Genomic DNA, 27,244 nt, shown 5'->3' with positions numbered 1-27,244 from the left:
TCATCGCCTGACTCGTTTCCAAGTGGAAACAGAAAGTTCACATCATTTTTAGTCATTATAGTAGTCAATGATTTGTTTGCCAGACTGATTCAACCCACATTTTCCTGCCCAGTAGACCTGACAGCCTGAGTTTACCGCTGGTACACTGGTCCGTGTCCCAGAGGAGACCCGTTCGCTTCGCCACAACGAGTGATCAGATTGTCCATAGTCCGATTCCGACAGTAGCAGAGAAACAAAAAACAAAAACAAAAAACAATAGCCTAATAAAGAGAAAATACAAAACAAATAGTCCATACAACTCATCTGTATTTATCCAACTCCTTGAGTTCTCTTATCGTGATGATTTTGGCCTCCTCCGGTGTTCCATTTAGCCGTATCATCACCTTGCAGTTGCGTGTCCACGTTCCTTGAATCTTCTCTTGCTTCTTTAACAGGCGTGCATGTCTGGCAATCTCTCCATTCTTTTTGGTGAGGTGCTCATTCATGTAGACTCCTGTTCCTTTTAACTTCTTTCCTTGTTTCATCAGCTCAACCTTGTGCTTCCGATTAACAAACCGAATGATTACAGCTGGTTTTGCGCTTTTGTCCCTCCTGGGAAGCGTATGGCAGGCCGCAACATTGGTGCTCTGTATGGTTATACTCTGTGTTTGGAGGAACTTTATAACTTGCCGTTCCAGCGTTTCCAGCTCCACAGCGGGGGTGTCCTCAGCGTCTCCTCCTCTGACTGTGGATGCATAGGAACGATGTGTTGTTTCCATTCCTGTTATAATTACGTCCTCCAATCTTGTGTATTGTTCCATGTCGTCAATTCTTCGCTCCAGGCCATCAATCTTTGCATCCTTCTCTTCCACCAGTGTTTTCAGTTTCTTTACTTCTTCCACCAGGGCAACCAGCTGGGTTTGCTGGTTAGCAATCCTGCTAATCTCCACTGACATGTGGCTCAGAGATTTTCTTATCTCCTCCAGCTCTACTTCCACTGCATTACTGGCTTTATTTTTTGATGCCATTCTTGCTTCTTCGTCTCCGTTTTCCTCCGTATTACTTCTCAGTTTCCAAACTTTTGTTTGTCTTTGTTTTGACATGTTTAATGATCAGGGTGGCGTCTGCTCTCCACCTGCACTCCACCTGCAGCCGCCATCATTGATTGATTGAAACATGTATTAACAGTTTGCAAAAAGTACAGAGGTGCAATAGAAAATAAAAGGTACAATGAGAAAAAATGAAAAAACCCTGCCTAACGATGATGTCAGAGCCCTCAAATTTTAAGGCAGATTTGGGGAGGGCCCATTCACTGGATCTTTACTATAGTCTATTCATTAAAGCCACTAGATTTATAGGCTATTTTGTATGTATTTGGGGGGGGGGTAGGTTAAAGGTTTCATGACGTTCAGCTTTATCACACATTAAAAGTCTTTGTCATGGTCCTTCAAACGTGTATAGAAAGTTTTAACAAAAAATTTCACTCCATTGATCCATGGCAGGTGTTTCTCTCTCACATTTCTAAAGCCTTTTCAACTGCAATGAAACATGAACTGCTCTGGTGCTCTGTGTTAGCAGTATGTACACAGTTCATGAAAAAACTCAAAAGAATTAAGGGATCAAAGTGTTCCCTTTATTTTTTTGAGCAGTGTATTTGATTTGATAGGCAAATTGTAGGCAAACAACCATGGACCGATCAGTTGTGTGAGAGGCTGCATGCACAGGGGGGGGGGGGGGGGTCTGCTGAAGGTGTTTCTTTAGGGCAGTTCATTCCCTTTGTTGTGCCAAATCTGGGTAAATCTAGTCTGTTAATAGATGGATAGATACATATAATAGCTTTATTGTCATTCAACAATACATAAAATGCATGATTGAAACTATATCCACTCCTAGTTAAAATTCTAAAATTCTAAAAACACCACAAAACATATATCTACAATATATAAGATCGTCTATAAGACAAAAATATTCTTACTTTGCAGATCCTGTTAATTAATTGACTGATGTCTTATCTGAAATGTGCAGGAATGTGGTTATATCTTTATATTGAAATATACGCTGCATACAACAACTACTAAATTAAATAAAAAATATAATACTAGATTAACCCACTAAAACCGGTAATGCATTTCATTTAAGATCTTAGCGCTGGCTATTCAAAAATATCAGATCTACAAGCTCACAGCGCGTCACTTCGTGCCGTACTGCGAGCTTGTACATCTGATTTTTTTGAAGATTTTTGAAAAATCTTGAAAGTGTTTGAAACATTTCTGGGGGTTCTTGGCTCAACACATTTTCAGATGGGGGGGGGGGGGGGGGGCATGGCCAAATACATATCATTTTGGCGGTCCTTCGCCCGAAAAAGTTTGAGAACTACTGATTTAGAAGGCATTTGTAGAATCGGGATCAGGTCTCAATGGGTCAAAGGGGTGATTGTTTGCAGTGTCATGTGACAAGACACATTCATAAGGTATGGAACATTTCCAAAGGACCGTCAAGTTCTAGTGCTTGGACACCATTGCTGTTATGCCAGGGGTTCCTAAACTCCCTAAGCTCGGGGTATACATTTGTTGTCTCCACAGACCCCTACCTACAAATATGCATTATGAATTGCACATTTACATTTATAAACTACTGATAAAATAACACAACAAATCATAGATTGCAACATAAATTAAATGTATCCTGTGATTTCCTCATTAACGATCACATGCATTATGTGGAATGAAAAATAAAAGGATTTATTGGCTTCCCGACATTTGAAATTTGAGCCACAGCAATGTGTTTATGTTGGGGACGTGCTCAATAAAGAGTGCCCTTTATATGGTCTTTAGATGAAGCATTCTCAACATTTATTGGGACAAGTCAAACCAGCATTTCAGGAAACTTTATTTGTATTTTTTACAGCGCAAAAGTGAGTCAGTACATGTGTTTGTTTGTGTTTGAAACATTTCAATTTTTGTTGAGTGTGTCTGGTAGTTGGTTCCCTAGTATGTTGTTAGATCGTTATATTGTGTCTGTCTATCTATGCAAGTCTCAGTTTAAAGGTGTGTACTGTTCATGTAGGAGGGAAGGCAGACCATTACAGCCTTACAGCTAGATTTGGGTTTAGGTTAATTTGCATCCATTTGATTTGATAGGCAAATTGTGACAACAACCATGGACTGTGTGACAGGCTGAAATGTACGACGTTAGGCGAGGCACTTTTCACCCACATCAGGGGCTGCTCAAGGCAGCCAGGGCCAGCCCTATACCTATCAGTATCTCCACCCTGCTGTACGTGGCCCACGTGAAAAGCCTGGTGATGCCAGCTTACTGCCGGCGCGTCCATTCATTTGTCTGATGGAGAGGCATGACGGTCATGCAGTGGCGTCTAGGGCAGTGGTTTTCAATCTTTTCAGGCTGAGACCGCCTAAAATAATCATATTGGAACTGGGGACCCCCCAAAGAATCCTATTTGAACTGGGGACCCCCCAAAATAATCATATTTGAAATGGGGACCCCCCAAAATAATCCCATTTGAACTGGGGACCCCCCAAAAAAAATCATATTTGAACTGGGGACCCCAAAATAATCATAGTTGAATTGGGGACCCCCCCCAAAATAAATCATATTAGATCTGGGGACACCCATATCGCACATCACCGTTTCTCAGATTCCATTCCAAATGGCTATGACCAAAGTTTGCGGGCCCTGGCTAGGTAACCCGGCCTGGCGGAGACCTGTGCTCCGAGGAGCACACTTTTCTAGTTTCCTATCAATTACTCACCCCATGAAGCCTTGAATTCATGGAGATTTATTTAGTTTTTGTCTCATTCCTGAACAAATAATTCAATATTTGCTGATACTGCTGCTGCGGTAGGAGACCAAAATAAAACTATATAAAATAATAATATAAACTTCAAAACAACTCTCAGTGTTAATCACTAATGAGCCTACTGATGATTCAGGTTCAAAGATAATGTTTTAAATATGGTTTTGCTCTTGTTAAGATTGGTCTCCTATTAACTTCAATTAATCAACAAAAATAAGTATTCCTTCACCGACACTTTCTGATATGAACAATAAGGCCATCACACTTTTAGCACTCACAATAGAACATCCCTTGAACATCCCTTACATCGTCATACATCTCATGCCATCTGGACAAAGATAGTTTTGTCTATTCACGATTGCTTTTAAACAAAATGCTTCACTGATTGGATGGTTTGTGTGTATATTGGGGACTTCATGTATTGTCTTGGTGTTATGTTATGTGCTATGTTGTTCGGTGCTATATTATGGGGTGCCCTGAGCCAAAGGTGCTTGAGAACCACTGCTCTACACCACTGCCACTGCCAAGTATAAAAAAATGCTAATACTCAAGTAAAATAATAATAAGTACCTAAAATGTTACTTAAGTACAGTCCTTAAATAAACGCAGCCTACTTAGTTACTTGCCACCACAGTCTGTGGATCTTGTGATTGTGAAGCAGGGTGTGGCTGAATAAGGATACGTCATTGTTTAGAACTAGAAGTGCATTGGTGCATTGATGCTTCTAAGCATTCTCTCAACACGCTCTCACATGTCACTCTGATCTGGATCACACACGGAAAGATTTCACTCAGAATCTCAATCAGCTTTATTGTTGTCGTCACATCATCACAGGCTTATGGGTGTAAAGAAGTTGGTGAAATTCTTTTTATTGTTTTCCACACGCACAGATTTATATATTTTTTTGTGAGAAGAGAATCATTTTTATTTTTCGTCAGAAGGGAGAGGATAGAGGTATTTTTTCGTGAGGAGAGGATTGATAGAACCTGGTGAAGATGATGCTGCTACTATTTGTATTGGTGGTGTGTGTGTCTGTGAGCGTCCACTGTGAGGACCTGTCCATGCTGCAGGACTGCGCTGTCATGTACAGGTAGGCCTGCTGTCACCATCTATGACATTTTACTGGACCACTAATTGTCACTCAAATAATGGCGATTTAATTATGGGTTTTTTATTGTGTTGTGAATTGTGAAAGTGTTTTTTTTGTTTCTTTAAGGGTGATGGTCCTTTTTAATTAGCATAAATGAAAACATTAAAGACTTTTTGGATAAATATTTTTTTGTCATGTTGATTTATATAATCAATGAAGAATACACCCCCCCCCTTTCTGCTACACCCACACTACAAAACTTCACCCTAAAAAGTTAGGTTAGGTTTTGCTGACTCCAGGCTCGACACCTCATTGTGAGCTTGGAGGTCCATTCAGCTGTTCTTATCAATGCACTAAGTTCAAACGTTGCCTAGTTATAGCGTACATTTAAAAAAAGACTAAACAAAAACAACAACGCATGGGCATCTGAGGCTATAGAGTAAATGGCTTCTAAGTCAAGACTGCATTGCTAAAATGAAAGCTGTTGCACCACACAAATTAGTTGTAACGTATCTCTAAGTAACAACTAAATATTTACACAAGCCTTTGGGCAACACATTCTCCTACTTTCAATGCCAGAATAAACGTAATGAATAATATAACTAACTTTACTTTACTTTATTTGTTTATTGTCTCCGCCAGGCCGAAAGGCATGGCGAGAGAGTATGTTTTACCCCCTGTCCGTCCGTCCGTCCGTGTGTCCGTGTGTCCTGTCCGTGTGTTACCAGCTAATCTCCGGCACCGTTGGCCCGGTCGCTGCGAAACTGCGCACACACACTCCCTGGATGCCAATTCAGAACTCTGCCTAAAATTTTTCACATGGGCCTGTTATAGCGCCACCTGGAGGCCGATTTGTCCAAAACCCATTTTTTTATATTACTCCTACAGATTTTATCCAAACGTCATGCAAATCGGTACACAGTATCTCTATATTCATGTGATCAACACGGATCTGTCCGATTTCCCATATTCCATCCTCATTGGCTAAGGTTCGCTTCCAAAATTTGCAGGATTGGTCCGTTTTGAACAAAATGCCTCAAATCATGAACGCAGCTTGTGATTTCCGTGAAATTTCACAAACACATTCCCACTAGGTCGAGGAAGAAATGCCACCTGACATTTTTCACATCAGCCTCATGGTGGCGCTATAAAAGGCTGATTTGTGTTTTTAACTATAACTGCACCGATCTGCGTGAAACTTTGCACGCACACTCCCTAGAGGCCAAGGAAAAACATCCGCCCTGCATTTTTCACATTTGCCTTTTATAGCGCCACCAAGAGGCCGACTTATGTAAAACACATTTTTGGATATTAAGCCTTCACATTTTATCCAAATTTCACACAAATCGGTACACATGATCTCTATAGTCATGTGATCAAGATGGAACTGTTTGATTTTTCATATTTCATCCTGATTGGCTAACAATGACATCTAAAGTTTTCAGAAGTGGCCCGTTTTGAACAAAATTGAGCCACAAATCATGAACGCAGCGTCCGATTGAGGTGACACTTTGCAAGCACATTCGCATTTAGTTGAAGAACAAATGCCACCCTTTAACATTGCCCTATTATAGCGCCACCAGGAGGCCGATTTTTTCAAAACTTTCCTTTGTTGTATTACTCCTACAAATGTTGTCCAATCATCATGCAAATCGGTACCCATTATCTCTATAGTCAAGTGATCAAGATGGTTCTGTCCGATTTTTCATATTCCATCCTGATTGGCAAATTCCGAACATTGTTGGCCCACAAAAACCTACCTGACCTGGCGGAGACCTGTGCTCCGAGGAGCACTTTTTCTAGTTTTGTTTATTATTATTTGTATTTCTTTATTTTTTTAGTTTTTTAGTAACAGTTTTGGACATATGAGGTTTCCACCCGACAGAGACGATATACAAAATAAATGCCTGACATATTTCATCAACTTTATACTTATACAGGAATGTCTCCACCCAGAGTGGAGTCTACACCATCTACCCCGACGCTACACCCTTCAAGGTCAGTTCTGGACACAAATAAGTATATTTATATTCACTACTACTGTAGTTTTGTACTTTACTTGAGTATTTGTATTTTTTGGATACTACATGACTCCCTCCACCACATTTCAAAGATAAATACTATACTTTTGACTCCACTACATTTCTAGGAAGGGAAAAAGTACATTATGAACTAGAAAAAGTGCTCCTCGGAGCACAGGTCTCCGCCAGGTCAGGTACGTTATTGTGGCCTCCTGGTGGCGCTATAATAGGCCAATGTGAAAAGGGTGCCATTTATTCTTAGGTCGTTCACGGCAATCAGACACTGCATTCATGATTTGAGGCATTTTGTTCCAAAAATTTGTTTTGCTAAATTAGACCTGCTGGTGGCGCTATAACAGGCCAATGTGAAAAAGGGTGGCATTTCTTCCTTGGCCCAGTGGGAATGTGTTTGTGAAATTTCACGGAAATCGCAAGCTGCGTTCATGATTTGAGGCATTTTGCTCAAAACGGACCAATCCTGCAAATTTTGGAAGCGAACCTTAGCCAATGAGGCTGGAATATGGGAAATCGGACAGATCCGTGTTGATCACATGACTATAGAGATACTGTGTACCGATTTGCATGACGTTTGGATAAAATCTGTAGGAGTAATGTAAAGAAATGGGTTTTGCACAAATCGGCCTCCAGGTGGCACTATAACAGGCCCATGTGAAAAATTTGAGAAAGAGGTTCTGAATTGGCATCCAGGGAGTGTGCGTGCACAGTTTCGCAGCGACCGGGCCAACGGTGCCTGAGATTAGCTGGTAACACACGGACAGGACACTCACGGACACACACAGACGGACGGACGGAGGGTAAAACATACTCTCTTGCCATGCCTTTCGGCCTGGCGGAGACAATTAACCACTTAAACGCAAAGCTCACAAAACGTTGCATCGCGACGCTTTGTGAGGTTGTGGATCTGCTTTTTTTTGCTCGATTTAGAAATAGGGCTAAAGTGGTTAAATGTCCTTTTTCCCTAGAAATAGTAGTGGAGTCAAAAGTACAATATTATGTCTTTGAAATAAATAAAAACACTTGGGTAAAGTACAGATATATCGTCTCTGTCAGGTGGAAACCTCATGTCCAAAACTGTTACTTTTCAGAATTTAAATTAAAAAATAGCAAAAATAGCGGATCGACAAGCTCGCAACGCGTCGTGAGCTTGCCGATCTGCTGCTTTCGATGTTTTGTGTGACGCTGTAGTATGATCAAGTAGGGCATTCATTTACGGGAAAAAAACGCAAAAAGTAAAAATATGGAGCTGGGTTCCTGCCTAACAGCAAGTCGGTACTCAGTACTCAAGTAAATGTACTGTACTGTCCTTTGGTCATTGTCCTACCCCCATGCAGGTGTACTGTGACATGGACACAGACGGAGGATGGACGGTCATTCAGAGGAGGATGGACGGACATGTCAACTTCCACAGACCCTGGGCTCAGTACAAAGACGGCTTTGGAAACCCTGCAGGCGAGTAGCGCAAAAACGTCAAACGTTTGGTACCCTTCCAGTCAAATGGCGCCGTCCCTGGCACTTCCACACTCAAGGAATGCGGATGTGCCGTTCTACTTTTGTGCGACACTGTAGTATGACAATGTTTTAATTAACAAAAAACCAAACAAAAAAACATAAAAAGTTGAAATGTGGACATACATTGGCCTTTCACAATTATTACATAATCGCCTAGCCACAATTATTTGAGATAATCGCAATAATCCTTTTTGCATCATCGTCATAATCGTTTTCCATGTTGAAAAATGTTCATACATTTTCCAACAGTAGCGGAAATAGCCGATCTACAAGCTCATTGTGCATTGTGAGCTTGTAGATCGGCTATTTCCACGTTTTTTTGGAAAGTATAAAGTTATTAAATATGTCAATCATTTTGTATATCGTCAGTGTCCAGCCGGGACCAGCTAACTCCATTTTCAGTTTTTTTTTTTTTTTTCATAAACAACGCTATTGAACCCCCTCTACATCTGTGTAATTTTTTTTTAAATAATAACATATGAAAAGTATTAAAAAGCGCCTCTGACGAAAACTCCTAACTCCATTGGACCCTCAAACTGTCCGTCAAAAACAAACAACTCCCACCTCCTCTCAGGCTCTCGAGAAGCTCTGCTCTGTATGAGGCAGACAGGGAGAAGATTTTTCAATGCTTTTGGGAGAACATAAACTGGGAAGAGAAGAGAATGTATGTGCAAGGTTTGATAGATGTCACCCCAGTAAAGAGGAGAAGGGTGTCTTCACAAAGGTCATCTGCTCGTGTTTTCTTTTTAAATGTTAATGGACAGAGAATGAGTGTGTGCAGGAGTTTGTTTCAAACATCTCCAAGAGCTCAAGGAGATCATGCCAAAAGACTTTCACAGCTTTTATGACAATCTAAAGCACTAAGAAACACCCACCACACACACGCAACACACAACACACAACAGTGTGATAATAAAATGTTGATAGGTATATGATAGGTAAATTCAACTGTGGTTGTTATTGTTAGTGCATTAGGCTACAGATTTGACAGATTCTATTTTTCATGAATGTATTTTGTATTTATATGCCATTTATTTATTGTTGGTGTGCCATGATCGCTTTTGTTAAATACATGATTGAGTATTGAGGCAGAATTGTTTGTTGCACTCAACTGTAGAAGAACAACAGTGGTAACAGTTAGATCCATGGTTGTTTACAATGCATGTTAAAATAAAAGTTGTTTAAGTACAGAATTCAGCTTGATCTATAGTATATGAGAATGGCGCTCACCATAAATAGCTGATCTCCAAGCTCACAATGCGTTGTGATGTGTTGTGAGCTTTGAGATCCATTGCCAGCTGTTCTTATCAATGATGGACAAAACCTCCTAACTCCACTTGCACTGGATTTGGGTAAAGTGGTGATAATATAATGACACATGCAAGTATCTGATAATATATAAAGTCACAATACCAAGTTTAATGAGGCAGTATTGCTTTGTTTTAAAGATATAAGGTTTTCTTCATTTTCTGAAAAATTGATATTTTGTTTTTCATTTCCTGAACAATTACCATTTTGGATTTAGCTGGTTCCGGCCGAACAGCAGAGATATTTAAGTTATTTGTCTGCCCTGTGCAATTTCAAAGCCTAAAATGTAATTTCTATTAATATGTTCCAGTGTTCAACAACAAAAACACAATTAAATCTTTAATCGCGATTTTTGTGTGACAATTAATTGTCATGTAAAATGTCATAGATATATATTATACCTAGATATAAGGTTTCTGCCTGACAGTGACGATATACTTTGCCCCCCCCCCCCCCCCCCCCTCTAACAGCCGAGTTCTGGCTGGGACTGGACCACATGCATCTCCTCACCAGGGACCAGCGCTACCATCTGAGGCTGGACGTGGAGGACTTTGAGGGGAACATGGCCTTCGCTTTTTACTCCCACTTCACCGTTGGTTCCGAGGCGACCGACTACAAGCTGCAGGTCAAAAGAAAAATCTACATACAGCCATAGACTGTAAAAAAAAACATTATGGACTACCGTTGTGCATCCGACTTTGTCTATTATACGAACAAAATTGGCCCGTGGCCGGGGAAGGGAAGCCGGGCGGTGAAGGTGATGCTTGTTACAGCATGTATTCACCTGTTTCCTAGGCTGTGGTGTGGTGTTTTCCACTTCCTGTCGATTTCATTGGATATCATTGGTCATCTGACCAGTTTCATTGGATTTCATTGGCTCAAATCGACAGGAAGTGGAAAACACACAGCCTAGGAAACAGGTGAATACTCCTACAGGCTGGGGGCAGCACCTGTCAGCAGGGAGTAGTACAAATGCTCTACACTTCACTCAGTAGAACCAGTAGAGGCACACTGGCTTAAGTGCTTAATTAAGGGCTTAAGTGGTTAATTCATAATGTACTTTTGCCCCCTTCCTAGAAATGTAGCGGAGTCAAAAGTGCAATATTTTTGTATCCCAAACTTTTTTTTTTACTCAGGTAATGTACAGTTCATGGACTGTAAAAAATATGGAGAAAGGGAACCCATTGGTTTCTACAGACCCGTTTTGAAGCCACTTTTTCGGCAAATTCTAATCCTCTATCTTGGAACTTCTGATCCGGAAAAGCAACCGGAAACGACTTGTATTGGCTGCAAACGCAGCGAGGGCGGGTCCTCACTCAGTAGAACCAGTTGAAGCCCTAGAAGCATACCCTCCTTCATCATTAATTAAAAAAATAATGGGCCCATAATTTGCTAAACACATCATGATAATTGAAAAATACTTTAAACTAGCGATTGAAAGCACAAAGTAATAAAATCAAGTGTAAAGACACCAGCAGGAGGTGAATTAGTGACATCTGATGGGCCATTAATGGGAACTGCACGCTTAAAAGAATAACTTCCTGGACTTCAAATCCAGCGGAGCTTCCTTGCCGCCTGGTAGATACTTAAAACAATTGTACTTAAGTAAACAGCGCTCAAGTTAAATGTATTTTGTTAACTGTCCACCACTGTCGCAGGTGTCGGGCTTCAAGGAGGGAGGCGCGGGGGACGCCATGACACATCGCAATGGATGCAAGTTCTCCACATTCGACAAGAACCAGGAGCAGTGGAACAAGAACTGTGCTAACCAGGATCACGGTGCATTCTGGCACGACGACCACAGCTGTCACTTCAACAACCCCAACGGCTTCTACCTCTGGCAGAACACCTCGCATTATAAAATATTCTCCATATCCATGAAGATCAGACGTGATTCTTAACCACTTGAACCCTAGAGAACACACACATTTGAGCTTGTAGATCTGCTATTTTCACAGCACTATGTAACTTTTTAACAACTATATAGCATATTATGTCCCACAAAATTATAAAGTTATGCTTAAGCAATAACAATCATCCTTCCATGTATAGACTCAGGGGGGTCCCTGAATTACTATGTATAGGGGAGACAATGAGTTTGATCCTGGCATTTGCTAAGACACTGTCGTGTATCAGTATTCAAGACTGATGAATATGAAGTTAATATGCTATTAATACATTATGAACACAAATTGTCAAGAAGTTCCATGTCAGAGTGAGACCAAAACAAGGAGGCCAGAGGGTTGTGAGTGGGGGAGAACAGCTTTAGTGATCTAACTAAGGTAAACAGTCTAGCTATCCTGTCTATTGTCTTAGGTGCTAACCTAAAAGACCACACCCAGCCGAGTTCTTTGTTCCCAAAAAGGCATTGTAATTATGCGATCTAATCACGCATGTTGCCATCTCTCTCTCTCTCTCTCTACAGCCAGCTGTTAAAAGAAATAGACTTAAACTGAATTATTGTAAATTATAACTAGCTCACAGTAAAAGCTTATTCTATAGTAAGTACACAAGTGTGAACAAATGTGGTTGGGGAGAAGCCAGTTAGTTGCATGTAGACTTTTCTTCTTGAATCTAAGGAAAACGCCAAGTCCCCTTTTAAATCATCTCTTTTTGTCTAAATCATTCATACAAAGTTGGATACATATATGTGTGGTCTTATTTTGAAGGTAATAAGGTGTTAAACAAAGATTGCATAATATGAGCTTGTGTAAAGGTACAGTTTTATAGATAAGGGTTAAAGTAAATTGTCACATGTTTAAACCAAGTGAGATGCTAATTCCTTGTGCCGATTGAGAAGGCCTGCCCAAGAAGGTCTATTGTTCTATAAAATCTGTGTTGTGAGTGGTCAGAAGGAGGAATATCTGGTTGCTTATAACATGGTGCTATTGGGAAAAACAGGACTCTCTGTGATTTTCGGCTGCACACAGTTGTCACGTTCAACAGGACAAAGCAGGTCCCATGAACAAAGATGCGAAATACAACATTGAACCCTGTATTTGTTGCCTTTTTGACAATAAAAAGATTGTTGGAAATGACTACCTCGGACTTTAAAGGATTGTGATTTATTACCACCCAGAGAAACATGTCTGCTTCCGTCTTCCAAAATGGGCTCAGTTTACCACACAATTATTGGCGAGACAGCTAGGCCCTTTGCTGCTGGAACACGGGACATTTCTACAAAGTTTTCGTTGAAGGTATGTGTGAATTGTACCTCTAATGTTAAAACTTTGTCCATGTTTATGGCGGTTGGAAAAAAAAAAACCTTATATGGGCCATTTTGGCTCCGGCGGAAATGGATGATGTCTCTGTGTGGTTTTAAGTTGCGTGCTTGAAGGCCGCTTGGAGCCTGTGGAGTGTATGTTTTCATGCACGCATTGGTGAGACACTGACACAGGGAGCGTAGAAGTGTGTGTTTCACCGTTTCCGTGTACCACAAAAAAGTGTTCGATCTCTTCACGGGGGTTCAAGCCGTGTCTGGGTTAAACTGCATTTCGGATAGTATAAATGGACTTTTGATTTGTCGTGGTACATTAAAGCGTCTAATTTCTTTCTAGGGGTTCAAGCTAGACATTAATTACACGTAGGATCTGATCAGAAAGTGTAAAAAACACATCTGGTTTAAGAGGGCTCTTGTGATAAAATAGAGCCTTGTAAATCTAGACTCTCACTATTGGTGTTTAATCTTGCTAGTTATAATATACGTGAGCGCCCCGGATATTTCCACATGGTTATGAAAGGAAGTGAAGGTATGAAAGAGCTGGATAGGGTGTTCTGAGTTGTTTTATATTTTAAGCTTGTTTTATCGGGGAATAACTTCCAGTATTGCCGTTATCGTCAGACGAGCGTCATGTGATCCATGGCTACGCAGTGATTTAAGCCGACACGTTTCTAAATACCGATATTTTAAGCTTATTTTGTGAAACAGTTTGCAACATTGTATCCCAGCGTTTAAGGTTGACAGAGAGGCCTGTGGAAAATATTCGGTTCGGTAAGAATGTCTATAAGTATGTAATGTAAGGGCAGCCCACTGATGGCACTTAAAGTTGGTTCCTGGTACTCGTTGTGCATGTTTGCATATGTTGTTTCCAAGCGTCGCGGTGGATTTTTGCTTGTAGCGTTTGTGACCTGTTTGTTAATGGGTCTCGGGTAGGGCTACGGCTCTCTCTCTCTCTCTCTTTTTCTCTCTCTCTTTCTCTCTCTCTCTTTCTCTCTCTCTATCTATTGTGTTGCTTTTTAGCGTCGGATGATTTTGTATTGTTAAAGTGACTGTGGACTTGAGCTGCTAGTGCACACAGTAGCTTGGGTTCGTTTCCAATTTTTCTTCGTGAATGAATGAGTTTTTCTCAAAACATTGTTAATAGGTATAATGTTTTGAAGAGGGGAGTGGAGTATGATAAGCTTTTAAAACTTTGTTTGGACTTAGGTGTTTTTTATCTGTGTCTTTTATCTTGGCCTATTGTGTCGAGTGGAAATTTGTGTAAATATGAAGCTGGATTTGATTTTTGGAAACCTACGAAGGCGAATGGAACGGTTATGTTTTGGTTAGGAGCCAGTTTTAGAATGTGGCTGTTTATAGGATTAAAGAAGCGTCTTGCTTCTTGACTTTGTGAACAGGTGAGGATAGGAGGTTTAAATTTAGAGCAGTGTAGGCCTACTGTTTCGTGTTGTTTATTCTAGAGGGGGAAGGTATTTTTTGCATAGCTCATTCTTTGTTCTTCTGTGTGAGAGCTTTCACTCGGGCCAGACGCGCAATTTGTAGTTTTTGGGCCGGGAATGTAGTTTTTCTACGCGTCTTGACTTCCGCGTTTCTACGTCATATCCGGAGAGACGCAGTTTGGAGTTTTAACTTTTAAAAACTTAAAAGCTACTTTCTTATGTATATTACATTCGTAATATCTCCTTATCTCAACGCTTGTACGAGATTCCTTTAGTTTTGATGGAATAAGATCTTTGAAGGGAGTAAAGTATTAATTTTTTATTTTTACATTTAGAATAATTGTACGTTATACCCTGTAGTTGTACAAGGACACACGTTCTCTCGTGTGTGGGAAAGGCTTCTTTTGACTGTGTTTAAGCACAAGATGGCGTTTAGTTTTTCACACTGTTTTGTTTATGAAGCTTTTTTTTAGCTTTCTTTCTTTTAATAGGAAGACTTGTCTTTTTAAGAAACTACGGATCAGGTTTCTGTTGTTTTGAAGGTTCTTTGTAATGGTGTTATTTGTCTGTTTTGACACGTGAGTGTGGAGCAGTGCCTTAATTTTCGTTGAGATGTTTTACCGTTGTTTTTCTTTAAATAGTCGTTAAGCGGTCGGGTGGGAACGTTGTGTGTTTGTTTCATGTGAACTGTATGGTAGGAGTGCTTATTGAATGATTGTTTCTCGGTTCTTGAAGGTGGAGTGAGGTTGGGATGATGGCTGTATTGTTTATTGTGAGGAATGAGTTAAATTGGCGAAAATCACTGTTGATGTTCAAATTAGGGTAGTTAAGGTATTGTGTCTAAGTATGTTTAATGGTTTGTTATTGGCCTGTTCTGCGTGCTTTATCCACGCCCGTATTCCTTAATGGTCTGGTCATTAACCTGTGTGCTATGGAGAACATTGTCTTTATGTTAAAATATGGTCTTTTTAGTGCACACACAGTAACCTTGGGGTATGCGACCCCAGGGTCCCTCATTCTGGCTGGTTCCAGAGGAAAGGATTCTGTTGTGTGCCTTTGGAGTCACCATGGCATTCTGTAGTAATATGTTTAAACTTAGTCATGGTTACTTTGTAGGTTGGGCTAAGGTGTTTTACATCTGTGTGGTTCAATTCACAGATGTATTGCATTTTGGCTCACTGGGCTGTGGGAAGAAGTGATTATGCGTCGAATTTAAAACGAATTGTTTGATTGTAACTAAATAGTAAATGCTAGGATAAATTTGATAAAAACGAGTGCCTGCTTAAATACCCACAATGAGATATTTTTCCCATAATATCTGAAAGGTGTTTAAGAGTGGTGCTATAAGTGGCTTTAAAACCCTACTAGAGGTATAAATTAAAATTGTTTATTATGAGTGATTATTTGATGGGGCACAACCATTCGAGACTATTTCTGTCCTTTTAAACTGATGGACATTGCCAACGGGTAGATGAGAGGAATTATCACACCGTTTAGTAACCTATTTAGATCGATATGTTAAAGGAAAGTAGATATTCTTAAATAGATTAAACCCGAATTTGAATGACAATTTATGAACAGTTAACCAGTCTATGTTACTATTTTTAATGACACGAATGTGTAGGATTTGAAGCTGCAAACGTGTAATTATACTCGATTTTTGTGACGTACCACTGGTGGCTAAGAATAAGTTGAAATACGTTTTTTGGTTAGAGTATTGTAAAGAGAAATTACAAGTTCACCCCACTGGAAGCACGGACCGTCACGTGATCATTACGTGATGACGTGTTGCCTGTGGTAGTGATCTATTTGACGACATGATAGTGTATTTTACCTCTGAGGGGGCTGAGCTGACATTGTCAGATTGGCTCCCCCTGGCGGTCAAAATATGAAGCCTGTCCATTAATGACAGTTGATTAGGTCTTTTTGACATTATTTTCATGGTGACAGAGTTGCTTCCTTCTAACAGTTCTTAGTTTTAACGAGGTTACCTTAGTAGTATTTTTTAGGTCTAGTGTGTTAAGAATGCTTGAATTAACATTGTTTGTCTGTTGTGTTAACGATTAATCCTTTATTTCATAGATGGCCTATACAAGTGATGATTGTCAGTATGGCTTGAGTGTCTTGTGCCAGCTTAATAAAGACAGTTCCTGTCTGGAAGAAGTAATGTATCGACCAGACTTTTAAAATTATTAGACGCTCAGAATGTTTGATTTGTATTTGATTCAGTTTTAGAAGTAACTAGAGGGGCTTAGTGTAGTCCCAGAGTGTCTTAATTCTAGAAAAATGACCTTTTATTATTGTTATTATTTTTAAAGTATTTTTAAATTGAGCTTCAAAAATTCCTATCCTTGGCGATATAGCCTAATACCTTTTGTTTACATTTGCTACAGCTTCTAAACAGAAATCACGATAATACATGTATTACAGCATGTACATAGAGTGTACATGTGTTGACCAAATTCACACCCATTTTCTATATTGTATTGACAATGCTTAAAAGTTTATATGTAATACTGGTTGTAGAATATTGTGTGTTGTGTAGAATGACACATTTTTCATACAATATTACATTAGTATTAGTTTCCTTTTGAACGAACTGCTCTGAAGTGACCAACATAATGGTATCCATCGTTTGTGTTTTATTTTCAAGGAAGGGAAGTACAGTGTAAAACATACTTTCAGTAGTCAGAATAGTAAGAGGAGAATTTAACATTTTTGTGAAAACAGCTGTATGCCTAGAAAATGAAATAGAATGACAAATGTTTGTGACTGAAACGATTTGAACAAATACTAATTAATGTGGCCTGAGGGGAGCATATTTGATAATGATTTAGCAAAATATGCTTTCAAGAGTCTACTAAATTGTAACAAAATTATAGAGTATGCAGGTTGCAGATATTGTCAGTTTATTTTTGGAAAAATGCTCATTTAAAGAAAATATAGTTCTGTGGTTGTCCTTTAGACTTCACAGTTTTGGAATATTCTCATAATTATCAAATCATGGCAAAATACATTTTGGAACATGCTTAAAAAACGAAAACAAATAGTAAGTTAACCAGGACTCTAAGAGAATCACAGTAAATTAAGAGATTTGTCCTTAAATAAATTACAAACTTTGGAAATAATTGTCAGGAAAATTTGGAGCAAAATAAGATGCAGTAAAAGATTTAAAATAGGAGATTTATTATTAGGAAAATACAAGAGTCATATATGGAAAAAGGAGAAAGCTGTGGTAAATGAATAAACTAAATGGAACGATTGATTGACAAAGTACAACAGGAATTAGAAGAGTAAAATAGGGATAAGGCGGGAAAGATCACTTTAATATTGGAATTTAGTTAGTACAATGTATGAAGGAGCGAATGGATCAGCAGGAGAATATACTGTCTGAAAGAATCAGATAGCAGTCAACAATTTGATGATAGGTTCTCTAATTTTAACAGCATGAGTTAAACTGTGCGTCTATGAGTGACTAATCCCTGAATGTATGAGTAATAAAGCAGTTAGGTATCTGTTTAGCTTCTGTGGAGCAGGTATAGGTGGACTTTTGTTTTTGTACTAGGAGAAATAAAGCAGGTGCTGAGATTGGAGCCATCCATCTGGACCAGGATGACAATGCAGAAGGGAATAGCTGACCCGGAACAAACAGAGGTCGCCTGGACTTCTACCTCCAGGGAACCACAGCTACCCTATCTTCACATCTCTCCACCTACCAGTGACCATCACAGACCATGGTCGAGAGGGGAGAAGTGGGGATACAGCCTGCATGAGATTCAACCGGCCACACCGGAGGAGAGAGTTCCAGACCTGACAGCCGTTTCATCTCCGCGTTACCGATCTAGCAGGAAGTGGCGACCACCAGCTACCTGTCAACTCATCATCATCGGCCCTGCAAAACACCTTGCCAAGGCCAGGGTGCAACACCTCTGTCGTCACAGATCTACAATAGTTTCTGACAAACCAGCAGCGGTTGGAAGTCCCAGGTACCTATAGGAGTTACCCGTGACACATCAAGTTGCATCTGCAAATTGAAAGGCATGACACTTTCTTTCGATCATATGAAAAGAGGGGCACCCGTACGGATCAGGTATGGATAAGAGAATCCTGATTGTCAATATCAAGTCAAGTACTGAAATAGCTGTGATTCGGTTCAGAAGCAACACCCTTAGGATGACAATTCTTGTGTGATTCCCAAAAATTCCCAAAAGGTTTTCTGGGCTATGATGTGTGCAAATCTGCAGATTGCATATCAGCATGTCCAGGGAATTCGTACTTATGCCTCATGTCAAATTGTGCAAAATGGACGGTCAAAAGAATGAATTGCTTTCGTTAGAATAGAAAAAATAAGAGCAGAGCTGTGTCTCTGTATTTGCGCGTTGTCCACACAATGTAACTGCCAACTTGTAATAATGATGTTTGTATTAACTTGACTTTTTCTTGGGTTTTGTGAAAAGAAGTCCAGCTGAGAGTACAGCGATATTAGTTCTGTGTGTTTGATGTACAATGTTTGTTGATGAGTCACTTTTATAATTCAACAGTCTTGAGGGGTTACGGATTGACCATTTTAATAGAATAAGTTGTCTTTTGGTTAAAACAGATTCTAGTTGATACCTACACAAGTGACATCAGTCTTGAATATCCTTTTGTGGAGATGTATTAATATATCTCCATGAGGGGAATATGTCGTGTATCAGTATTCAAGACTGATGAATATGAAGTTAATATGCTATTAATACATTATGAACACAAATTGTCAAGAAGTTCCATGTCAGAGTGAGACCAAAACAAGGAGGCCAGAGGGTTGTGAGTGGGGGAGAACAGCTTTAGTGATCTAACTAAGGTAAACAGTCTAGCTATCCTGTCTATTGTCTTAGGTGCTAACCTAAAAGACCACACCCAGCCGAGTTCTTTGTTCCCAAAAAGGCATTGTAATTATGCGATCTAATCACGCATGTTGCCATCTCTCTCTCTCTCTCTACAGCCAGCTGTTAAAAGAAATAGACTTAAACTGAATTATTGTAAATTATAACTAGCTCACAGTAAAAGCTTATTCTATAGTAAGTACACAAGTGTGAACAAATGTGGTTGGGGAGAAGCCAGTTAGTTGCATGTAGACTTTTCTTCTTGAATCTAAGGAAAACGCCAAGTCCCCTTTTAAATCATCTCTTTTTGTCTAAATCATTCATACAAAGTTGGATACATATATGTGTGGTCTTATTTTGAAGGTAATAAGGTGTTAAACAAAGATTGCATAATATGAGCTTGTGTAAAGGTACAGTTTTATAGATAAGGGTTAAAGTAAATTGTCACATGTTTAAACCAAGTGAGATGCTAATTCCTTGTGCCGATTGAGAAGGCCTGCCCAAGAAGGTCTATTGTTCTATAAAATCTGTGTTGTGAGTGGTCAGAAGGAGGAATATCTGGTTGCTTATAACATGGTGCTATTGGGAAAAACAGGACTCTCTGTGATTTTCGGCTGCACACAGTTGTCACGTTCAACAGGACAAAGCAGGTCCCATGAACAAAGATGCGAAATACAACATTGAACCCTGTATTTGTTGCCTTTTTGACAATAAAAAGATTGTTGGAAATGACTACCTCGGACTGTAAAGGATTGTGATTTATTACCACCCAGAGAAACATGTCTGCTTCCGTCTTCCAAAATGGGCTCAGTTTACCACAACACCAAGGCAGAACTCCCAGTCAAAGTGAAGACTGGCCAATCACAGTGCGTCTTTGCCAGACATGCTTACAGAGACTCTTGGGTAATGAAGTCAAAGATGTTGGCTGCCATGTTATTTGTGTCCAATGTGGCATACATAGTGGTGCTTTAAACGTTTGATTCATAATGTATTGTTGTGTTAAGTTAACAACAAATCTATCTTTTGGGTCTTGAGCTGAAAAGGTTTGGTAACCCCTGATTTGAAACACGAATAATATATAAATACAATTATGTCTAATACATAATTATCTAATGTGTTTCTTCTGGAGATGAAGGTTGTGGTCAGTGGTGGAAAAAGTACTCAGATTTTTTACTTGAGTAAAAGGGAAGTTAGGGAAGACCCTTACGGGTCCATTTGGTTCCATTTGTACACTCTAAGAGTTATGGGGTCCTGAAGTTAAAAAGTGTGAGAAACACTGTTCTAATCATTGTATGAAACATTTTTACATATTCCTGTGAACAAAACGATTCATAAAGACAAACACTACTTTGTTTATATAATATAATGTAATAATGTACTTTGATCAAACAAACACTCAGACATAATAATAATAAAACAATTCAACTAATTAGATTTGTGTTTTAAAGAGGATGTTCATCATAATATGAGCAGCTACAAAAATAGAAGATAACAAAAATGACAGATTTTTTTGCTATGACTGTAAAGTGGGTGACTTAAAAGGTGTTTTAAATTAAATGTGTCATTATTGTTATGTATTATTATTATTATTATTATTATTATTAGGACGGCACCCTTCGGGCCTTCTATTTCTACTTGCAGCTATATTTTTTCATTCAAACTCATCATTTTTCAACAGAGAATATATAGCCTCCTCTTATCCTGTCGTTGTGATTTTTAGTCTTACCAAAGTGAAGGTAGGCACCAAAGGTCAGGCTGCAGCTTTGAATGTCGAAGGGGAATGCATAGATCTCCAGGCGACAGGAACTGACCACTCTGAGGGGCTTATCATCATATACATGGCCCTTGTTGTCCAGGTACACATAGGGAGTGGAGGGAGAATGGTCTTCATCCATACTGTACCAGGACAGGACAGGACAGGAAAACATGGCATGGAACAGGAATGGGAAGAGAAAGACAGTTAGGTTTAGGTTAATGTACGCTTAAGTTCAACAGTAAAACATATTAATGAAAAACTTTAATTTTCTTAACTGAGCAGATCAACAACAACAAGAACAACCTTATGTTCTATGTATGTCTCTGTGAAATGTTGCACACTGAATGTTCACCCGATGATGTGAAACGGGCCAACGGCACATTTTAAGTCACTGTTTTGCGACATCAATATTCGAGAAATATGCTGAAGATGTTTTTTTTTTTTGTCACACTATATTATTGATCTCATCAATCAGCAAAGTTCCTTTTGGAGAATAAATACAAACAAGGTTTCTTTCCTTTTCCTCCACTGAAGCAAAATGCATCATACTATAATCTTGCCACACCAATCAGAGAGCCCGCGCGCCTTTGGAACCTGAACCTAAAGGAACAACTCACGGCCAAAGCACTGACAATTTGCCACAAAAATCGCTCATGCAAAACTATATAATCTCCTACATTTCATTTTCCACCTTCACATGTGTCTCCTTCTCTAATAATCATAAAGTGCTATATATTTCATCTCGCAATTTACTTCCGGTTGGTCCGTTTTGAACAGCCAATCATCTGCGAGATAGTGAGCACCCTTTGACGTGCAAGACAGCGACACAGACAGAGAGGGAGAGAGAGAGAGAGAGAGAGAGAGAGAGAGAGAGAGAGAGAGAGAGAGAGAGAGGGGTTAGAGAGAGCACGAGAGAAAGAGGGAGGGGGAGAGAGAGAGAGGGGGGAGGGAGAGAGGAGGAGAGAGAGAGACAAGGAGAGCATGTGTGTGTGTGTGTGTGTGTGTGTGTGTGTGTGTGTGTGGGGGGGGGGAGAGAGACACACGGACACACAGTAGAGCTGTCAGTTCTCCTCTATAATCCCATTCGAATTTCAATGCTTTATTATTTTTAATATTCGAATATTTTCGAACATTTTACATAATGTATAATTATATACAATTATGTATGGTAGTACAATAATAAACACATACGTTTACACATACAAATGCTCAAATAACAGGCTAAACTAAATTGTGAAAGCAACTATATTAGTTTATAGTTATGGTTATGGTTTTAATTTATATAGTTAGTTCATTTTCGTTTTTTTTATAAGAGGAGAGAAATATTAGGCAACAACTTCTTACCGCACGTAAATAATGTCTGCATGTGTTCCTGCCTACAAGTGCCTGCTTTTGTCTCGCGTAGAGAACACAGCTGATCTACAAGGCCACACAGCATTGCATCAGCCGGGGGCGGGGCTACAGTACAGCTCCTGCACTTGATGAAGGAACGACACACAGCTGTGCGCAACGAGTGCACAGACAGACAGACAGGAGAAGCACAGGCTGCACAGCTGATTTTCAGCGTTCGCTGTTGTGATAACTATTATATAGATAACTATGTTGTGATAACTATTTCTAAAACGTAACTTTCAAGTGACGTTTATAGGGGGAAACATGATGACATGATGATTTCGCATTGGTAGGTCAGGAAAAAAAATATAATACTATAATAAAATTAAATTAAAAAATATGTATTTTTTTTTAAACTACATTCAAATGGCAATTTTAGCATTCGATTTAAAAAAGAGACACAGACACGGAGAGAAAAAAATACTCGGGGGGGGCACAACACGGCCGATCGATCGGCCGATCGATCTACACCAGACTTTTCAAAGCGAGCGTATGCGTGGTGCGTACAGCGCGTTTGTTTAGATCCAAGTGATTATCAATGATACCGGCTACACCAGGCGCGCGGATACGCTGTTATATTATCTTATTAATTCATTAGAACTCTGTAGAACTTCTCCGTGCTGTGTGTGTGTGTGTGTGTGTGTGTGTGTGTGTGTGTGTGTGTGTGTGTGTGTGTGTGAGAGAGAGAGAGAGAGAGACACACACTGCAGGCAAAGGGGCGGGGGCCGGGTGAAGTCAAGGCACAGACGGGTCGCCTATGTTGTTTACGGACAAAGGATGTTATGAGACACAACAAAAATAAAACCTGCCTTAACAGTTGCGTGCATTAGCACACAATGAGGCTAAAGGAAACATTCAGTCTAAATCACTAAATCTCCAGTTTGCTAATTCACAACTACTACTACTACTTCTCTATTTGAAACTTTCAATTTCTCTAAATATTATACACTTTCACGCCAGCCTACCCAGCCAGCACGCCCATTGCGTCCCATATTGTTTCAAGGTGGGCTAAGCCATATGGGCCCAATGTCAGCAATGTCAGCGGGAACCACTTGGGTCCCAACTGGGATGCCCATGTGGGATATAAGTGGGTTCTATATGGGCCTTAGGTGGGTCCCACCTAGGCAATTCTATGTGGGACCAAGGTGGGTCCTAACTGGGTTGCCCATGTGGGCTATAGGTGGGTCCTACCTGGGCACTAGGTGGGCCCCAACTAGGCAAGTCTATGTGGGACTGAGGTGGGTCCTAACTGGGTTTGCCCATGTGGGCTTTAAGTGGGTTCTACCTGGGCCCTAGGTGGGCCCCAATTTGGCAATTTATGTGGGGCTGACATGGGACCCATATGGTTTCAAGGTGGGCTGAACTATATGGGCCCACTTGGGCTTTCCCGTGTGGGCTATACGTGGGTTCTACCTGGGCCTTAGGTGGGCTCCACCTAGGCAATTATATGTGGGACCGAGGTGGGTCCCAACTGGGTTGCCCATGTGGGCTTTAGGTGGGTTCTACCTGGGCCCTAGGTGGAACCCAACTAGGCAATTTTATGTGGGACCGAACCTTATTGGACAGACAGGGGGACAGACACACAGGGACAGAGAAAGAGGGGAGCACAGGACACTCAGCGTTGCCATGTCCTCTGATTATAGGCGAATTTGCCTTACTTTTCACCACAGTGTTGCCATGTCCGACAATTATAAGCGACTTCGCCCTACTTTCACGCAATACTCTCGCTCACACTGTGAGGTGGCTGTAAGGTGGATCTGCGATGCGAAGTGTACGACGCGTCACACTAGATGTTCGGGCCGCGCAGCACCCATCTGAAGACCTGCACTACAAGTTCAGCCTACAGCCACAACATGCTATGTTGACTATTAGTCAACATTGTTGACTAATAGTCAACATAGCATTTCTCAGAAATAGGAGTGTGCCGCCTTTTTCAGAACTCATAAAATGGGGGAAGTAACTTACAACTCCCCGATGCGGACGTCTGGAATCCACAGGTTCTCCCGAGGGACAGAGACTCTCCGAGCCCCACATTCTCTCTCATCCCAGCTCAAACCCTCAATGTCCCACTCCTAGATAGAATCAGAAATTATTAAACTATTGTTTACATGTGTGTGCACAACTTTATAAATAGACAGATTTGAAAATAGCAAGGATAGCTGTCCCATATTTTCAAAGTAAACCTTATGCAAATATTGACAATGCACTATAGTATCCATGTAGTGCTTTGTCAATAGTATGAACTGCAGCCTACTGTAGGTGTCAGGGTTCAAGGGCGCCGATACTGTGGGTGCCTCGGGGCTAAAGCACCCAGGGGAAATGATGAGCACCCATCACAAACTCATCACAAAAAAAAAAAACCTCTGACATCTTCACTTCATGGAGTACATTCTTTGTACCAAATTAACCAAATTAACCGCATTAAGGTAACAAACTCCCCCCACCCCCAAAAGGTAACAAACCCGGAAAATAACCGCGAAGCACTGGCCGCACATGCATGCGCGCATGCGTTGCACACCCAATAGCGTGGACAAAAATCGTCGCCCCTGTCAGGGTTTGTCTAAGCTCGACCTAGCTCTGGTCCAGAGCGTTAGCGAGTTCTCTCTGGACCAGAGCTAAGCTTGACCCAGACTAAAAACTCTGGAGTCCAAATGGAAGTGAAGAAGAAAACTCAGGGTGGAAGAACCGACTAGACGGCAAAAACAAATAAACAGAGGATCAGAGACAAACATCTACAGAAACACACACATACCTGTATATTCACAGGGAACTAACTAGACACAGGTGGAAGTCAAAGACAATCAGCACAGGGATTGGCTGGGGCATTCAGGACACAGGTGACTCAGGTAGAGACAAGACAGACAACAACTACAAGGACAACAGGAAACACTGGGGACGTTACATCAAAAATAAAAGGTTTTTCTGTGTGTCTGGAGCTCATCTCACTAACCGCTGAACTGATCAGTGCCAAATATTTAAAGACTTTGCATGTAACTTTGCCCTGTGTTAACATAACAAAACAATATAAACATGTTTTACCCATTATTTCCCTCTATACCAGCTGTCATCAGCCACTGGAGTAGTGGTGTCTACCTGCAGAAACACATTGCCATTTCGCTGTATTTTAGTTTTATGGGACAGGGATGTTTTTAGGCTACACTGTTCCCATGCGGATCCGGAGATCCACTTGATTCCATTAAAGTTTTTTTTTTTTTTTTTATCAATTCTGATGCAAAAAATATAAAAAGGTCAAGAGGACTTACAAGAATTTGCCATAGAAATGTTGTTAGTGACTGGGATTTTTCATCCTAGAGATGAGACAATAATTTCAATGTTTAGTACAGAGAAAATACAACAAAGATTATTGTAAGTACAGAAATGAAAATGTTGGGAAAAAAAGAAAAAAGAACCTGTACTCACCACTCCTAAAATTCCCACTACGGTAAAAGAAACGGAAACATCTGTTGGTGTTGTGAAGTTTTTTACAGGACGTATGAGTTTCTTATTAAATACACTATCCTCCAGGGCCTTAAACAAAGACTCAGGAGTTGGACTGCTACAATTCAATGCTGCTGCCCAACCTGGATTTATGGGGAAACAATAAGTTAATTATATATGGATCAGACATGAATTCACATTAATCATCCCAATACTCTATGGCACTGAGACAGTGGGGATATTGGCAAGCTGACACAGACTGAACCATAATGTGGGAAAGTATAAACCTCTTGCTCAAGTAATATACTGTACGTATGTTAGAAATAAGAGGCTGCATAGGCCTACAGTAGGCCTTGGGCGTAGGTGTTACTGTATGATTTCCTTTATTGTCTCCGCCAGGCTGAAAGGCATTACGAGAGAGTATGTTTTTCCCCCTGTCCGTCCATGTGTCCGTCCGTCCGTGTGTGACCAGCTAATCTCCGGCACCGTTGGCTTGATCGCAGCGAAACTGTGCACACACACTCCCTGGATGCCAATTCAGAACCTCTGCCCCAAATTTTTCTCATGGGCCTTTTATAGCGCCATCAGGAGGCCGATTTGTCCAAAACATATTTTTTGACAGTACTCCTACAGATTTTGTCCAAAAATCACGCAAATCGGTACACAGTATCTCTATAGTCATTAAACGAAACAAGTTTTTCAGATTTTTCATATTCCATCCTGATTGGCTGAAAATGTCTTCCAAAGTTTGCAGGAGTGCTCCGTTTTGAACAAAATGCCTCAAATCATGAACACAGCATGAAATTTCCGTGAAATTTTGCACACACATTCCCATTAGGCAGAGGAAGAAATACCATTAGAACATTTTCAAATCAGCCTCATGGTGGCGCTATAACAGGCCGATTCGTGTTTTTACCTATAACTGCACCAATCTGTGTAAAACTTTGTATGCACACTCCCTAGAGGTCAAGGAAAAACCTTTGCCCTGCATTTTTCACATCTGCCTTTTATAGCGCCACCAGGAGGCCGACTTATGTATGTAAAACACATTATTTTATACTACTCCTTCCAATTTTATCCAATCGGTACACATGATCTCTATAGTCATATGATCAAGACGGTTGTGTTTGATTTTTCATATTCCATCCTGATTGGCTAAGATTGACATCTAAAGTTTGCATTATTGGCTTGTTTTGAACAAAATTCCGCAAATCATGAACGCACCGTCCGATTGCGGTCAAACTTTGCACGCACATTCACACTATGTTGAGGAACAAATGCCACCCTTTTAACATTGGCCTGTTATAGCGCCACCAGCAGGTCTAATTTAGCAAAACAAATATTTTTAACAAAATGCCTCAAATCATGAATGCAGTCAGTGTCCGATTGTCG

At 40.3% G+C, this 27,244-nt stretch overlaps 2 protein-coding genes across 4 annotated transcripts in view; one reads left to right on the top strand and one right to left on the bottom strand.

Annotated features, from left to right (window-relative positions):
- The window catches only part of LOC308087481 (5-hydroxytryptamine receptor 3C-like), a 41,025-nt gene that overhangs the window by 11,277 nt on the left and 2,504 nt on the right, over positions 1-27,244 (bottom strand). The window contains exons 3-6 of one of the 3 annotated variants that reach the window (XM_080431371.1): positions 25,835-25,995; positions 25,678-25,722; positions 24,380-24,486; positions 20,993-21,162 (exon numbers count right to left, since the gene is read on the bottom strand). In XM_080431371.1, the coding sequence (XP_080287497.1) occupies positions 20,993-21,162; positions 24,380-24,486; positions 25,678-25,722; positions 25,835-25,995 (483 nt within the window). The remainder of the gene's footprint in view (positions 1-20,992; positions 21,163-24,379; positions 24,487-25,677; positions 25,723-25,834; positions 25,996-27,244) is intronic. The other 2 variants (XM_080431372.1, XM_080431373.1) reach the window with 2 other exon arrangements.
- Positions 4,521-20,835, top strand: LOC308087482 (microfibril-associated glycoprotein 4-like). Its single transcript, XM_080431374.1, has 6 exons — positions 4,521-4,883; positions 6,824-6,881; positions 8,257-8,374; positions 10,213-10,367; positions 11,401-11,869; positions 20,095-20,835. Exons 1-5 carry the CDS (start codon positions 4,789-4,791, stop codon positions 11,641-11,643), a joined length of 669 nt encoding a protein of 222 aa, XP_080287500.1. The 5' UTR covers positions 4,521-4,788; the 3' UTR covers positions 11,644-11,869; positions 20,095-20,835.

This window comes from Gymnoscopelus braueri, assembly GCF_963280865.1.
Source record: "Gymnoscopelus braueri genome assembly, chromosome: 6".
Lineage (NCBI taxonomy): Eukaryota > Metazoa > Chordata > Actinopteri > Myctophiformes > Myctophidae > Gymnoscopelus > Gymnoscopelus braueri.
The sequence above is the reverse complement of the archived record's forward strand: the minus strand, read 5'-3'. Positions and strand labels throughout refer to the sequence as shown.

Bases quoted from the DNA above. Each gene is read 5' to 3' on its own strand.
- LOC308087482 (XM_080431374.1), top strand. From the start codon at position 4,789: ATGATGCTGCTACTATTTGTATTGGTGGTGTGTGTGTCTGTGAGCGTC. The intron at 4,884-6,823 runs GTAGGCCTGCTG...ATACTTATACAG, and splicing joins GACTGCGCTGTCATGTACAG to GAATGTCTCCACCCAGAGTG. The intron at 8,375-10,212 runs GCGAGTAGCGCA...CCCCTCTAACAG, and splicing joins CGGCTTTGGAAACCCTGCAG to CCGAGTTCTGGCTGGGACTG.